The sequence below is a fragment of the Oncorhynchus mykiss genome, chromosome 25 (genome assembly GCF_057628025.1).
Source record: "Oncorhynchus mykiss isolate SJ-2025 chromosome 25, ASM5762802v1, whole genome shotgun sequence".
In the NCBI taxonomy this organism is placed as follows: Eukaryota; Metazoa; Chordata; class Actinopteri; order Salmoniformes; family Salmonidae; genus Oncorhynchus; species Oncorhynchus mykiss.
In genome coordinates, this window is record NC_143046.1 from 5,729,017 (window position 1) to 5,741,891 (window position 12,875).

At 43.8% G+C, this 12,875-nt stretch overlaps 1 protein-coding gene and 1 long non-coding RNA gene across 2 annotated transcripts in view; one reads left to right on the plus strand and one right to left on the minus strand.

The window, feature by feature from the left end:
* Positions 1-12,875, plus strand: part of LOC149971522 (uncharacterized) — a 255,974-nt gene that overhangs the window by 99,254 nt on the left and 143,845 nt on the right. The gene's annotated exons all lie outside the window — the stretch shown is intronic.
* tspan17 (tetraspanin 17) overlaps positions 4,576-12,875 on the minus strand; it is a 33,849-nt gene continuing 25,549 nt past the window's right edge. Inside the window, exons 7-8 of the mRNA XM_036969869.2 lie at positions 10,194-10,310; positions 4,576-6,399 (exon numbers count right to left, since the gene is read on the minus strand). Coding sequence (XP_036825764.1) covers positions 6,334-6,399; positions 10,194-10,310 — 183 coding nt within the window. The 3' untranslated portion in view covers positions 4,576-6,333. The remainder of the gene's footprint in view (positions 6,400-10,193; positions 10,311-12,875) is intronic.

The following is a 12,875-nucleotide window of genomic DNA, read 5'->3' on the forward strand; positions in this document are numbered from 1 at the left end:
CATCCTGATTCAGGAACACTTTCACCTGATCAGATTACATGACTGGGTAAGGGAGGACGTGGTCCAAGATCAGCACTCCTACTCAAGAGACCTGACGCATACAGTACAACAGATGAGCAGAGATATTCTTTACGAGTGTCACCCTCTAGTGGCACAGCTATGACATTTCATTTCAAATAAACCAACCGTCTGGTCAAGACCACCTAGCCTTTCTCTCTTCAAACCAAATAAACAGAGAGACAGACAGACATACTGTACATGCATACAGACAGACATAATTTTGTTGACGCATCCAAACTAGCAATTGGAGGCCTGATGTTTTTCATAAGTCCTTTTTATTTAATCTGAAAAATAAGTATATTTGTAACACAATGGTACAGTGTAACAGACCGTGTCCCCCTATCGAAAGGCATCTAACTCGTTTTCAGCATCTCTGTTCAGCAATACTATCCTTTAAGACATTAACGTAATGACAATCAAAACATTGCTAAAATAAAATGAATCAATTTTAGAGGTTTGTAAGGACTAACATAATGTTTATTTTAATTTATTTACATTCCAGCTGTATTAATAACAAAATGGAATTCAAGAAATTGAGAGAAATATAATTTTCAAAAATTCTATAAAAAAATTAAATAAAATAAAAAAATGCTACAATAAGAATGTTACATCTTCAAAATAATAATAATAATAATAAGAGAAATATAATTTGGAATCATCATTAAAAGGGGAATGGCTATGACAGGCATGGTACTGTCACTGCGGTGGTAGATATTACACAACACCATTTCAAGATCAGGACAAACTTGTCAAAACATTTTGACCAAATTAACCTTAAAATCACCATACTGTAGTGTAGCTTGTCATCAGAATAGAAACTATGCTACGTCCTCAGGAAGTAGAAATAACCCTATAAAATCACCTGTATGTTGTAACTTAAGGACCTACTGTCTTCCTGTCGTGACTCTCTTATAGGTTTTAACAAACAGTAGAGATTCTCTACACCTCTCAGCGTCTTTCTGACGGGCCAAGGAACAAATCCAACCACTAGCTTTTTTAAAAAGGACACCTCTCTTAAAATGAGGTAGACTCTGGAAATGTACATGTGGGGAACGTAAAGAAAATATCTTAAAAGGCTTTGAGATAAAATACAAATAAACGTTTTATTTTTTTAAACCCCCACCAAACAGGTTAGTTAATAACAGTAAGTAACCACCGACATACTTTTCATTTTATAAAACAGAGAAACACTTCAGTCATGTTCTGCAAAACACCAGACACCAGTATGTATTATAAATCATTGATAAATGCACATGTATGATGTGAACCTAAAACACAGAGACAATGTTGTCTCTCTATAACAGATCAGTGTTATCAACGAGAGGATTGTAGCTTACAGCAGGAACTCGGGTAGACCTATAGTACAGCCCCGCCTAGGTACAGACGTGCTTTGAAATCTAGCAAATCATTCATGAAGCGACGTGTCAAGGTAAAAAATATAGATATATTTTGCAGATTCCTTTTTTTTCCTGAGATGACAATGCACATACACAGGAAGTAACAAAGGAAGTACACTGGAAGTAAAACAGGAACAGGAAGTGAAAAGGAAGAAAACCAAGCACCTGAAAATGGAATGGAACTATTTGATTTCGTGTAAAAAATACAAAATAAATGCTAAAGTTTGTAATGATGTAACATAACAGATCTTAGGTTTATTATTTTCACATTTCTTATTTTCACATCAGATGTGTGTTCATTGCACTGCTCAAGGGTAGTGATGACACGTTAGGGTGAAATGCATTGGAACAGGTCTAAGTAACAGATGGTAACAGACAGGGTGAATCTCAATCTTCCCTTATGAACTCCTCCTTCAATGTGTTTTGACTGGAGAAGGAGGAGGCAAGGAGAGCGTATGGAAGGAATCAAGGAAATACAATTGAGATTCATCCGTAGGTATACATTCATGATTATGCAGGAGGCTCTGGAATGATGCTCTGGAATGATACCATCTATCTTAGGGAGGGAAGGGTGTGCCCGAAATAGCACCCTATTCCCTATATAGTACACAACTTTTGACTAGAGGCTCCACATGGCTCCAGACAGATGCCAAGGCCCACTAAGGTTTCTTCTCCACCAAGAGTCTGGATTTTCCTCCTCGATGACTTATTAAATGCAAACACATTCAAACACATTCTGATTGGACCAAGAAACCGATGGGTTGGACCAGAGTTGGCCTACACGAATAATAAATCACTGAATTTTTGACATCATTACAAACGACTCGTGCAAGTTCACACTGTTGTGTGGAGCGATCGATAGAGCAGCGGAATTCAATTAAAGGAGGAAGTGTAATAAACTGTAATATTGAATAGTGTGATTCTGGGACACAAACCTAGGAGAAAATATGAAACATCACAAGGTATCATGTTGTAAGGCCATCACGATCAAAAGGACAAAACAAAACAAATTCAACAACCTATAGCTTTTTTTTTTTAATACTAAAGCAGAATTTCAAATGAAATGAAAGGCCCAGCGTAATAAAAGAGTCTGTTTTGGTGGGTTGGCGTTTTGGCCTGCCTGGTGACCAAGAAAGAGTTCCCGAAACTCTCTGCCAATAACAGCTAGTTTTCGGTTTTCCCCTCCACACTCAGACCCAGACAGTCCTAGCTAAATTCTTGCTTGAGAAATTGCTCTTTGCTAAGAAGCATTTTTTTTATATATATTTTAAAAGATATATTTTTTTTAAACAATTTTAATGAAAAACAAAATCACAGTAAGGTATTTCATTTATACCCTGAACTTATTTGACAAGAGATTTAAAAAAAAAACTGCTGAATTAGACCTTTAAAACAAACATCCTGTTCTAATGTCAGAATAATCTTTTATTTTTTTTTGCATAAAAACCTAGCCTGACACACAAACTGGTTTCTCTCCTATTCAAGCAAACCATCGTTCAAGGCTACTTGACGAACGACGCAAACACCCAGAGCCCATGCTGCTGAACCACAGCATTAAAGAGCTCTGACACGCAGGGTAGTAAAGCCCATGGTGCTGAACCACAGCATTAAAGAGCTCTGACACGCAGGGTAGTAAAGCCCATGGTGCTGAACCACAGCATTAAAGAGCTCTGACACGCAGGGTAGTAAAGCCCATGGTGCTGAACCACAGCATTAAAGAGCTCTGACACGCAGGGTAGTAAAGCCCATGCTGCTGAACCACAGCATTAAAGAGCTCTGACACGCAGGGTAGTAAAGCCCATGCTGCTGAACCACAGCATTAAAGAGCTCTGACACGCAGGGTAGTAAAGCCCATGCTGCTGAACCACAGCATTAAAGAGCTCTGACACGCAGGGTAGTAAAGCCCATGGTGCTGAACCACAGCATTAAAGAGCTCTGACACGCAGGGTAGTAAAGCCCATGCTGCTGAACCACAGCATTAAAGAGCTCTGACACGCAGGGTAGTAAAGCCCATGGTGCTGAACCACAGCATTAAAGAGCTCTGACACGCAGGGTAGTAAAGCCCATGGTGCTGAACCACAGCATTAAAGAGCTCTGACACGCAGGGTAGTAAAGCCCATGCTGCTGAACCACAGCATTAAAGAGCTCTGACACGCAGGGTAGTAAAGCCCATGCTGCTGAACCACAGCATTAAAGAGCTCTGACAAGCAGGGTAGTAAAGCCCATGCTGCTGAACCACAGCATTAAAGAGCTCTGACACGCAGGGTAGTAAAGCCCATGGTGCTGAACCACAGCATTAAAGAGCTCTGACAAGCAGGGTAGTAAAGCCCATGCTGCTGAACCACAGCATTAAAGAGCTCTGACACGCAGGGTAGTAAAGCCCATGCTGCTGAACCACAGCATTAAAGTGCTCTGACACGCAGGGTAGTAAAGCCCATGGTGCTGAACCACAGCATTAAAGAGCTCTGACACGCAGGGTAGTAAAGCCCATGCTGCTGAACCACAGCATTAAAGAGCTCTGACAAGCAGGGTAGTAAAGCCCATGCTGCTGAACCACAGCATTAAAGAGCTCTGACACGCAGGGTAGTAAAGCCCATGGTGCTGAACCACAGCATTAAAGAGCTCTGACACGCAGGGTAGTAAAGCCCATGGTGCTGAACCACAGCATTAAAGAGCTCTGACAAGCAGGGAAGTACATGGTAAAAACAGCTAAGAATCAAGCCTGTTACTACAACAGCAGCCCAACCAGGAAGGATTCCCCCAAGAGGAGTAACACTACAGCTCCTACACATAGGCCTTGTACACACCACAGGAAGAGCGAGACAGTGGTAAGGTATATATCTAAGGGACCTTAACGAGTGGAGCAATAACTGTGTACAAGAGCTGACATTTTGGAGAGCGGCCAGACAGAAGCTGCAGGGAATATATTCATGCCAGACATAATTTAAAATCCCCAAATCCCAATAAATACAATTCAATTCAAACCATATACTGCTACAAATCTGATAACGTGCTTCAAATGTACTGGTATGCTATGGTGTAAACTCTGTACTGACAAGGAAATAACGCAAGTAAATAAAATAAAAAACATGAATATGGCATAACCACCACTTTCTCAGTTCTAATAAAGATCAGAATAATAATATGGATTTAATTTCACCATGTAAGCTTTAGACCTGGTTACAAATAACATACTAATAGATTTGAAAACATTTTGTTGAACTTTTTCCCCAAATTCCCAGATTTCCAGAAATCCTGGTTGTGGAAGAGTTCCTAGAAATCAGGAAGGAATAAACAGGAAATACGGAATCCTACAACCAGGATTTCTGGGAAACATGGGAAATGTACCAGGAAGTCTACTTACTCATATCAATCCTCCAAGACACAATGATGAAGCAGCCTTCATGTTATATTGAGAAAACGTGTTACTATTTATACAAGAAGATATTAAACAAGTATTTGTTATTCTATACAAACTAGTTAAAAAAAAAACAGTCCAACTAAGACAGATAGACAACAAACACACCAACAAACACTAGGAGAAAAAAACACTAAGAGAGGAGAAAAGTACAAATCCAGACAGACCAGACAGATCAGAATAACAACTAGGGTGTCAGGTAATTCAAGCTTCCAAAAGGTAGTGGTGGGAGTCCAGAAGAGAGACAGAATAAACACGTACAAACGTCGCCTCGACATCAGTATAACGTAGATTTAACGTTAGTGTAAGGTTAAAGGTTAGATCAAGTAAAAGCCTACTATCCCCATGTGCTTCAGGGATGCCGGGAGAGAAAAATCCTCTCCGTATGTCTGTCTGTTTGATTAAACTCAAAACATCGACAGACAAAAGAAAATACCATTTTTTTTTATGTTAAAACATGCTGTTCAACAAACAGCTGGTTAAAGACATGCATCTGTAGCAAGGCCTTGCTAACGCCAGACTTGCCATCTTGTGAATTTTCTGAATTTTACCCTAACATGAAGAGAGCTTAATGTCTTTCAGTGGTCATAGGATAACGGGAAAGAAATGCCATCCTGTCAGCCAGCCGGTAGGTCAGTCAGCAACCCACTCTATACTGTACAGAAGACAGAAAGGCTGTACAAGTGGGATAGGAGGTATCCAACAAGCAGCTCTGGAAGGTCTTTCTGAAGGGCTGTTTTGAAATCCTAGTGGAAGTAGGGTTGAAAGTGACACCAGGTGAAATAGACGGACTGGCAGGTCCAGAGGTAAACAGCTCTTTGTGTTTTCACCTCTCAGCCTGGCAGGTCCAGAGGTAAACAGCTCTTTGTGTTTTCACCTCTCAGCCTGGCAGGTCCAGAGGTAAACAGCTCTTTGTGTTTTCACCTCTCAGCCTGGCAGGTCCAGAGGTAAACAGCTCTTTGTGTTTTCACCTCTCAGCCTGGCAGGTCCAGAGGTAAACAGCTCTTTGTGTTTTCACCTCTCAGCCTGGCAGGTCCAGAGGTAAACAGCTCTTTGTGTTTTCACCTCTCAGCCTGGCAGGTCCAGAGGTAAACAGCTCTTTGTGTTTTCACCTCTCAGCCTGGCAGGTCCAGAGGTAAACAGCTCTTTGTGTTTTCACCTCTCAGCCTGGCAGGTCCAGAGGTAAACAGCTCTTTGTGTTTTCATCTCTCAGCCTGGCAGGTCCAGAGGTAAACAGCTCTTTGTGTTTTCATCTCTCAGCCTGGCAGGTCCAGAGGTAAACAGCTCTTTGTGTTTTCATCTCTCAGCCTGGCAGGTCCAGAGGTAAACAGCTCTTTGTGTTTTCATCTCTCAGCCTAAACAGCTCTTTGTGTTTTCATCTCTTAGCGGTCAGTGGGAGGTGAGCTGGATGTTGGGGGTCAAAGGTCAGAGTACTCCCTCCCCCTCAGGGTCCTGGCGTCACCAGTTGGCCTTCACGGCCTTGACGTCACTCACCAGGTTCTGAGCCAGGCAGATCCCAAATATCTAAACAGGAAATGACATCACAGGTTAGCTCTGACATAAAGCTAACTAACTGGAATGACACTCAAGGAGAAGGATGTAATCATGATTCTCACCAGCAGATGGCAGTCTAAACAGTCTAAACTCCAAGCAGGGTTTCCGTTAGGAAAATGTGGTGCAGGACAACATGACCGGGAAGAATTTAATTTAACGGCCATTTGAGAAATTTACCAGACCCATATGCATTGGGTGCATAACCCATTAGGACGTCCAACCACAGTGCCAGAAAAATCTCATTTAGATTATGGTAATAGCGCTTAAGAGAATATGCAAATTATGCAATGAAGCAGCACAATAAAACGTCATTTTCAAACATTTGCCAAAATGATATTTGAGGGAAAACAGCATTCTAAACAGCACACCTGATAGAGGTTCCATATGTGACAGAGATAGAAATCTCTGAGGCAGCAACTAGGACGGGTTGTTGCCAGGCAGCAACTAGGACGGGTTGTTGCCAGGCAGCAACTAGGACGGGTTGTTACCAGGCAACAACTAGGACGGGTTGTTACCAGGCAGCAACTAAGACGGGTTGTTACCAGGCAGCAACTAGGACGGGATGTTGCCAGGCAGCAACTAGGACGGGTTGTTGCCAGGCAGCAACTAGGACGGGTTGTTGCCAGGCAGCAACTAGGACGGGTTGTTGCCAGGCAGCAACTAGGACGGGTTGTTGCCAGGCAGCAACTAGGACGGGTTGTTACCAGGCAGCAACTAGGACGGGTTGTTACCAGGCAGCAACTAGGACGGGTTGTTACCAGGCAGCAACTAGGACGGGTTGTTACCAGGCAGCAACTAGGACGGGTTGTTACCAGGCAGCAACTAGGACGGGTTGTTGCCAGGCAGCAACTAGGACGGGTTGTTGCCAGGCAGCAACTAGGACGGGTTGTTGCCAGGCAACAACTAGGACGGGTTGTTGCCAGGCAGCAACTAGGACGGGTTGTTGCCAGGCAGCAACTAGGACGGGTTGTTGCCAGGCAGCAACTAGGACGGGTTGTTGCCAGGCAGCAACTAGGACGGGTTGTTGCCAGGCAGCAACTAGGACGGGTTGTTGCCAGGCAGCAACTAGAACGGGTTGTTGCCAGGCAGCAACTAGGACGGGTTGTTGCCAGGCAGCAACTAGGACGGGTTGTTGCCAGGCAGCAACTAGGACGGGTTGTTGCCAGGCAGCAACTAGGACGGGTTGTTGCCAGGCAGCAACTAGGACGGGTTGTTGCCAGGCAGCAACTAGGACGGGTTGTTGCCAGGCAGCAACTAGGACGGGTTGTTGCCAGGCAGCAACTAGGACGGGTTGTTGCCAGGCAGCAACTAGGACGGGTTGTTACACGGCAGCAACTAGGACGGGTTGTTACACGGCAACAACTAGGACGGGTTGTTACCAGGCAGCAACTAGGACGGGTTGTTGCCAGGCAGCAACTAGGACGGGTTGTTGCCAGGCAGCAACTAGGACGGGTTGTTGCCAGGCAACAACTAGGACGGGTTGTTGCCAGGCAGCAACTAGGACGGGTTGTTGCCAGGCAGCAACTCGGACGGGTTGTTACCAGGCAGCAACTAGGACGGGTTGTTGCCAGGCAGCAACTAGGACGGGTTGTTGCCAGGCAGCAACTAGAACGGGTTGTTGCCAGGCAGCAACTAGAACGGGTTGTTGCCAGGCAGCAACTAGGACGGGTTGTTGCCAGGCAGCAACTAGGACGGGTTGTTGCCAGGCAGCAACTAGGACGGGTTGTTGCCAGGCAGCAACTAGGACGGGTTGTTGCCAGGCAGCAACTAGGACGGGTTGTTGCCAGGCAGCAACTAGGACGGGTTGTTGCCAGGCAGCAACTAGGACGGGTTGTTGCCAGGCAGCAACTAGGACGGGTTGTTACCAGGCAGCAACTAGGACGGGTTGTTACACGGCAACAACTAGGACGGGTTGTTACCAGGCAGTAACTAGGACGGGTTGTTACCAGGCAGCAACTAGGACGGGTTGTTACCAGGCAGCAACTAGGATGGGTTGTTACCAGGCAGCAACTAGGACGGGTTGTTACCAGGCAACAACTAGGACGGGTTGTTACCAGGCAACAACTAGGACGGGTTGTTACCAGGCAGCAACTAGGACGGGTTGTTACCAGGCAGCAACTAGGACGGGTTGTTACCAGGCAGCAACTAGGACGGGTTGTTACCAGGCAGCAACTAGGACGGGTTGTTACCAGGCAACAACTAGGACGGGTTGTTAATATGACCAGGATTGTGCCTTTGGCTTCTGGACGACGAAAGAAAGTTGGTATGAAAACCAATAGAACAGGAGAAAATGGCAGAGTGGTGGATCCAATAGGGAAGTAAATGGAAATACATTGGCCAAAATGATATCATTACTACTGTCTATACGGAAAGAAACAAAATCATTCACAACACTTCCGGCCCCAAAAATAAATCGAGGATCATCATTGTTTAAAAAAAATAGCTGTGGATTGTTTCAAATCACAAGCTCATAGACGTCTCCCTATTGGTCAGCACAAGTGTGCAACGCTGTCATCAAGGCAAAGGGTGGCTACTATGAAGAATCTCAAATATAAAATAGATTTAGGTTTGTTTAACACTTTTTTTGGTTACTACACGATTCCATGTGTTTATTTCATAGTCTTGATGTCTTCATTATTATTTTACAATGTAGAAAATAGTACAAATAAATAAAAACCCTGGAATGAGTAAGTGTGTCCAAACTTTTGACTGGTACTGTACTTGTGCATTCGGAAAGTATCCAGACCCCTTCACTTTCTACACATTTTGTTGGCTTTACAGCCTTATTCTAAAAATGATTCAACTGTTTTTTTCCCCCTCATCAATCTACACACAATACTCCATAATGACATCACAATACTCCATAATGACGTCACAATAATCCATAATGACGTCACAATAATCCATAATGACGTCACAATAATCCATAATGACGTCACAATAATCCATAATGACGTCACAATACTCCATAATGAGAAAGCGAAAAGAGGCTAGAAGTTTTTGCAAATTGATTAAAAATACCTTATTTACTTAAGTATTCAGACCCTTCGCTATGAGACCCTTCGCTAAATTGATCATCCTTGAGATGTTTCTACAACTTGATTGGAGTCCACTTGTAGTAAAGTCAATTGATTAGACATGATTTGGAAAGGCACACACCTGTCTATATAAGGTCCCACAGTTCACAGTGCATGTGAGAGCACAAAAACTTGTTTTCGCTTTGTCATTACGAGGTATTATTTTGTAGATCGATGAGGACAATGTTTTATTTAATCAATTTTAGAATAAGGCTGTAACATAACAAAATGTGGAAAAAGTCAAGGGGTCTGAATACTTTTTGAATGCACTGTATTGGCCTATAGAGAGAATCAGCAAACTCACCCCGTAAAAAGACAAGTCAACAAATAAGATACAAGATAACTAACAAAAATACACACAGGACAATTTAATTCCAATAAATTATGCATATTAACCTATAGACTAATAAGCATGATGGTCAAATATATTTCCATCGACTGGCATTTCCATCAAATTATAAAAAGCATTATTTGGGGATTTATTTTGTTGGGTCATTTTGGCCGGCAGCAGTTTTATTTATCTGCTTTTCATATAATTTTTTGGGGCCAAAAAGTCGGTAATTGCCGGCTAACGGAAACCCTGACTTCCAGCCATGATGGTGACTGTAAATGCAGACATGATCTGATTCACACAAAAGCTCTTTAAATATACATTTGTTAAATAATGTGTCTGGGGGTCCTCCTTACCTGTAAAAGTGCAATGCCCACAAAGATCCCAGCTACAATGATCAGGTTGTCCTGAAGCCACCTCTCAAACTGACCCACACAACCCTTGGTGTGGATGTACTTCTGCTGGTCCAACTCCTGAGAGGAGAAATTAGATAAATGTTTTAAATACAGTGTTTCTCCAACCAACAGTTTGGAGAAAAAGCTTTTTTTTAAACATTGAGTTAGCCAAACCAGACCAAACCAAGCCAAACCAAACCAGACCACTGACTACGACTCATAGAACACGAAGGATAACAAATACCAGATGACTCCCAAATGGCACCCTGTTTCCCATGGGACCTAGTTGAAAGAAGTGCACTATAAAAGGGAATCGGGTGCCATTTAGTTACTGGTTTCTCCTTTTCATTCCCTTTTCATGTATTTCTGGGATGGGGCGGCAGGTAGCCTAGTGGTTAGAGTGTAGAGGTGGCAGGTAGCCTAGTGGTTAGAGTGTAGGGGCGGCAGGTAGCCTAGTGGTTAGAGTGTAGGGGCGGCAGGTAGCATAGTGGTTAGAGCGTAGGGACGGCAGGTAGCCTAGTGGTTAGAGTGTGGGGGCGGCAGGTAGCCTAGTGGTTAGAGTTTAGGGGAACATCTAGCTGTTTAGCTGCTGGAACATCTAGCGGTTTAGCTGCTGGAACATCTAGCTGTTTAGCTGCAGGAACATCTAGCGGTTTAGCTGCTGGAACATCTAGCTGTTTAGCTGCTGGAACATCTAGCTGTTTAGCTGCTGGAACATCTAGCTGTTTAGCTGCTGGAACATCTAGCTGTTTAGCTGCTGGAACATCTAGCTGTTTAGCTGCTGGAACATCTAGCTGTTTAGCTGCTGGAACATCTAGCTGTTTAGCTGCTGGAACATCTAGCTGTTTAGCTGCTGGAGCATCTAGCTGTTTAGCTGCTGGAACATCTAGCTGTTTAGCTGCTGGAGCATCTAGCTGTTTAGTTGCTGGAACATCTAGCTGTTTAGCTGCTGGAACATCTAGCTGTTTAGCTGCTGGAACATCTAGCTGTTTAGCTGCTGGAACATCTAGCGGTTTAGCTGCTGGAACATCTAGCGGTTTAGCTGCTGGAACATCTAGCGGTTTAGCTGCTGGAACATCTAGCGGTTTAGCTGCTGGAACATCTAGCTGTTTAGCTGCTGGAACATCTAGCTGTTTAGCTGCTGGAGCATCTAGCTGCTTAGCTGCTGGAACATCTAGCTGTTTAGCTGCTGGAACATCTAGCTGTTTAGCTGCTGGAACATCTAGCTGTTTAGCTGCTGGAACATCTAGCGGTTTAGCTGCTGGAACATCTAGCGGTTTAGCTGCTGGAACATCTAGCGGTTTAGCTGCTGGAACATCTAGCGGTTTAGCTGCTGGAACATCTAGCTGTTTAGCTGCTGGAACATCTAGCTGTTGGAACATCTAGCTGTTTAGCTGCTGGAACATCTAGCTGCTGGAACATCTAGCTGTTTAGCTGCTGGAACATCTATCTGCTGGAACATCTAGTGGTTTAGCTGCTGGAACATCTAGCTGTTTAGCTGCTGGAACATCAAACGACAGTTGGAAAGAGGAGGAAATGTTGACAGTTTAAAATCGAGAGACTAACTTAGATAATTTAGCCATTTGAATTAGAATCTAAAGGAACTATTTTAAGTATACACAAAACTACCTTCATACTTCCATACCGCTAGTCACAGTCACTCGCTTTTTGTAACAAAGCGCAGCAAGTCTAAGCCCGGCCCGGCACAAATCAATTGAGGTCAGACTCCCTCGAGTCATATGTGTGTCTTATTTTTTTACATCAAACATTTCGCTTAAAGCATCAGACGGCTGTGTCTATATATGGAAAAAGAACAGACGACTCTCGGTCGACCATGATTTTGGTTGGTCGGGGACAGCTCTAGTGTGTGTACACTGTGGATGAAGCTGTGTGTGTGTGTGTGTACATTTTGGATGAAGCTGTGTGTGTGTGTGTGTGTGTACACTGTGGATGAAGCTGTGTGTGTGTGTACACTGTGGATGAAGCTGTGTGTGTGTGTGTGTACACTGTGGATGAAGCTGTATGTGTGTGTACACTGTGGATGAAGCTGTATGTGTGTGTACACTGTGGATGAAGCTGTGTGTGTGTGTACACTGTGGATGAAGCTGTGTGTGTGTGTACATTGTGGATGAAGCTGTGTGTGTGTGTGTGTACACTGTGGATGAAGCTGTGTGTGTGTACACTGTGGATGAAGCTGTGTGTGTGTGTGTGTACACTGTGGATGAAGCTGTGTGTGTGTACACTGTGGATGAAGCTGTGTGTGTGTATACTGTGGATGAAGCTGTGTGTGTGTGTACACTGTGGATGAAGCTGTGTGTGTGTGTGTACACTGTGGATGAAGCTGTGTGTGTGTAAACTGTGGATGAAGCTGTGTGTGTGTACACTGTGGATGAAGCTGTGTGTGTGTGTACACTGTGGATGAAGCAGTGTGTTTTTTGTACACTGTGGATGAAGCTGTGTGTGTGTACACTGTGGATGAAGCTGTGTGTCTGTGTGTACACTGTGGATGAAGCTGTGTGTGTGTATACTGTGGATGAAGCTGTGTGTGTGTATACTGTGGATGAAGCTGTGTGTGTGTACACTGTGGATGAAGCTGTGTGTGTGTATACTGTGGATGAAGCTGTGTGTGTGTATACTGTGGAT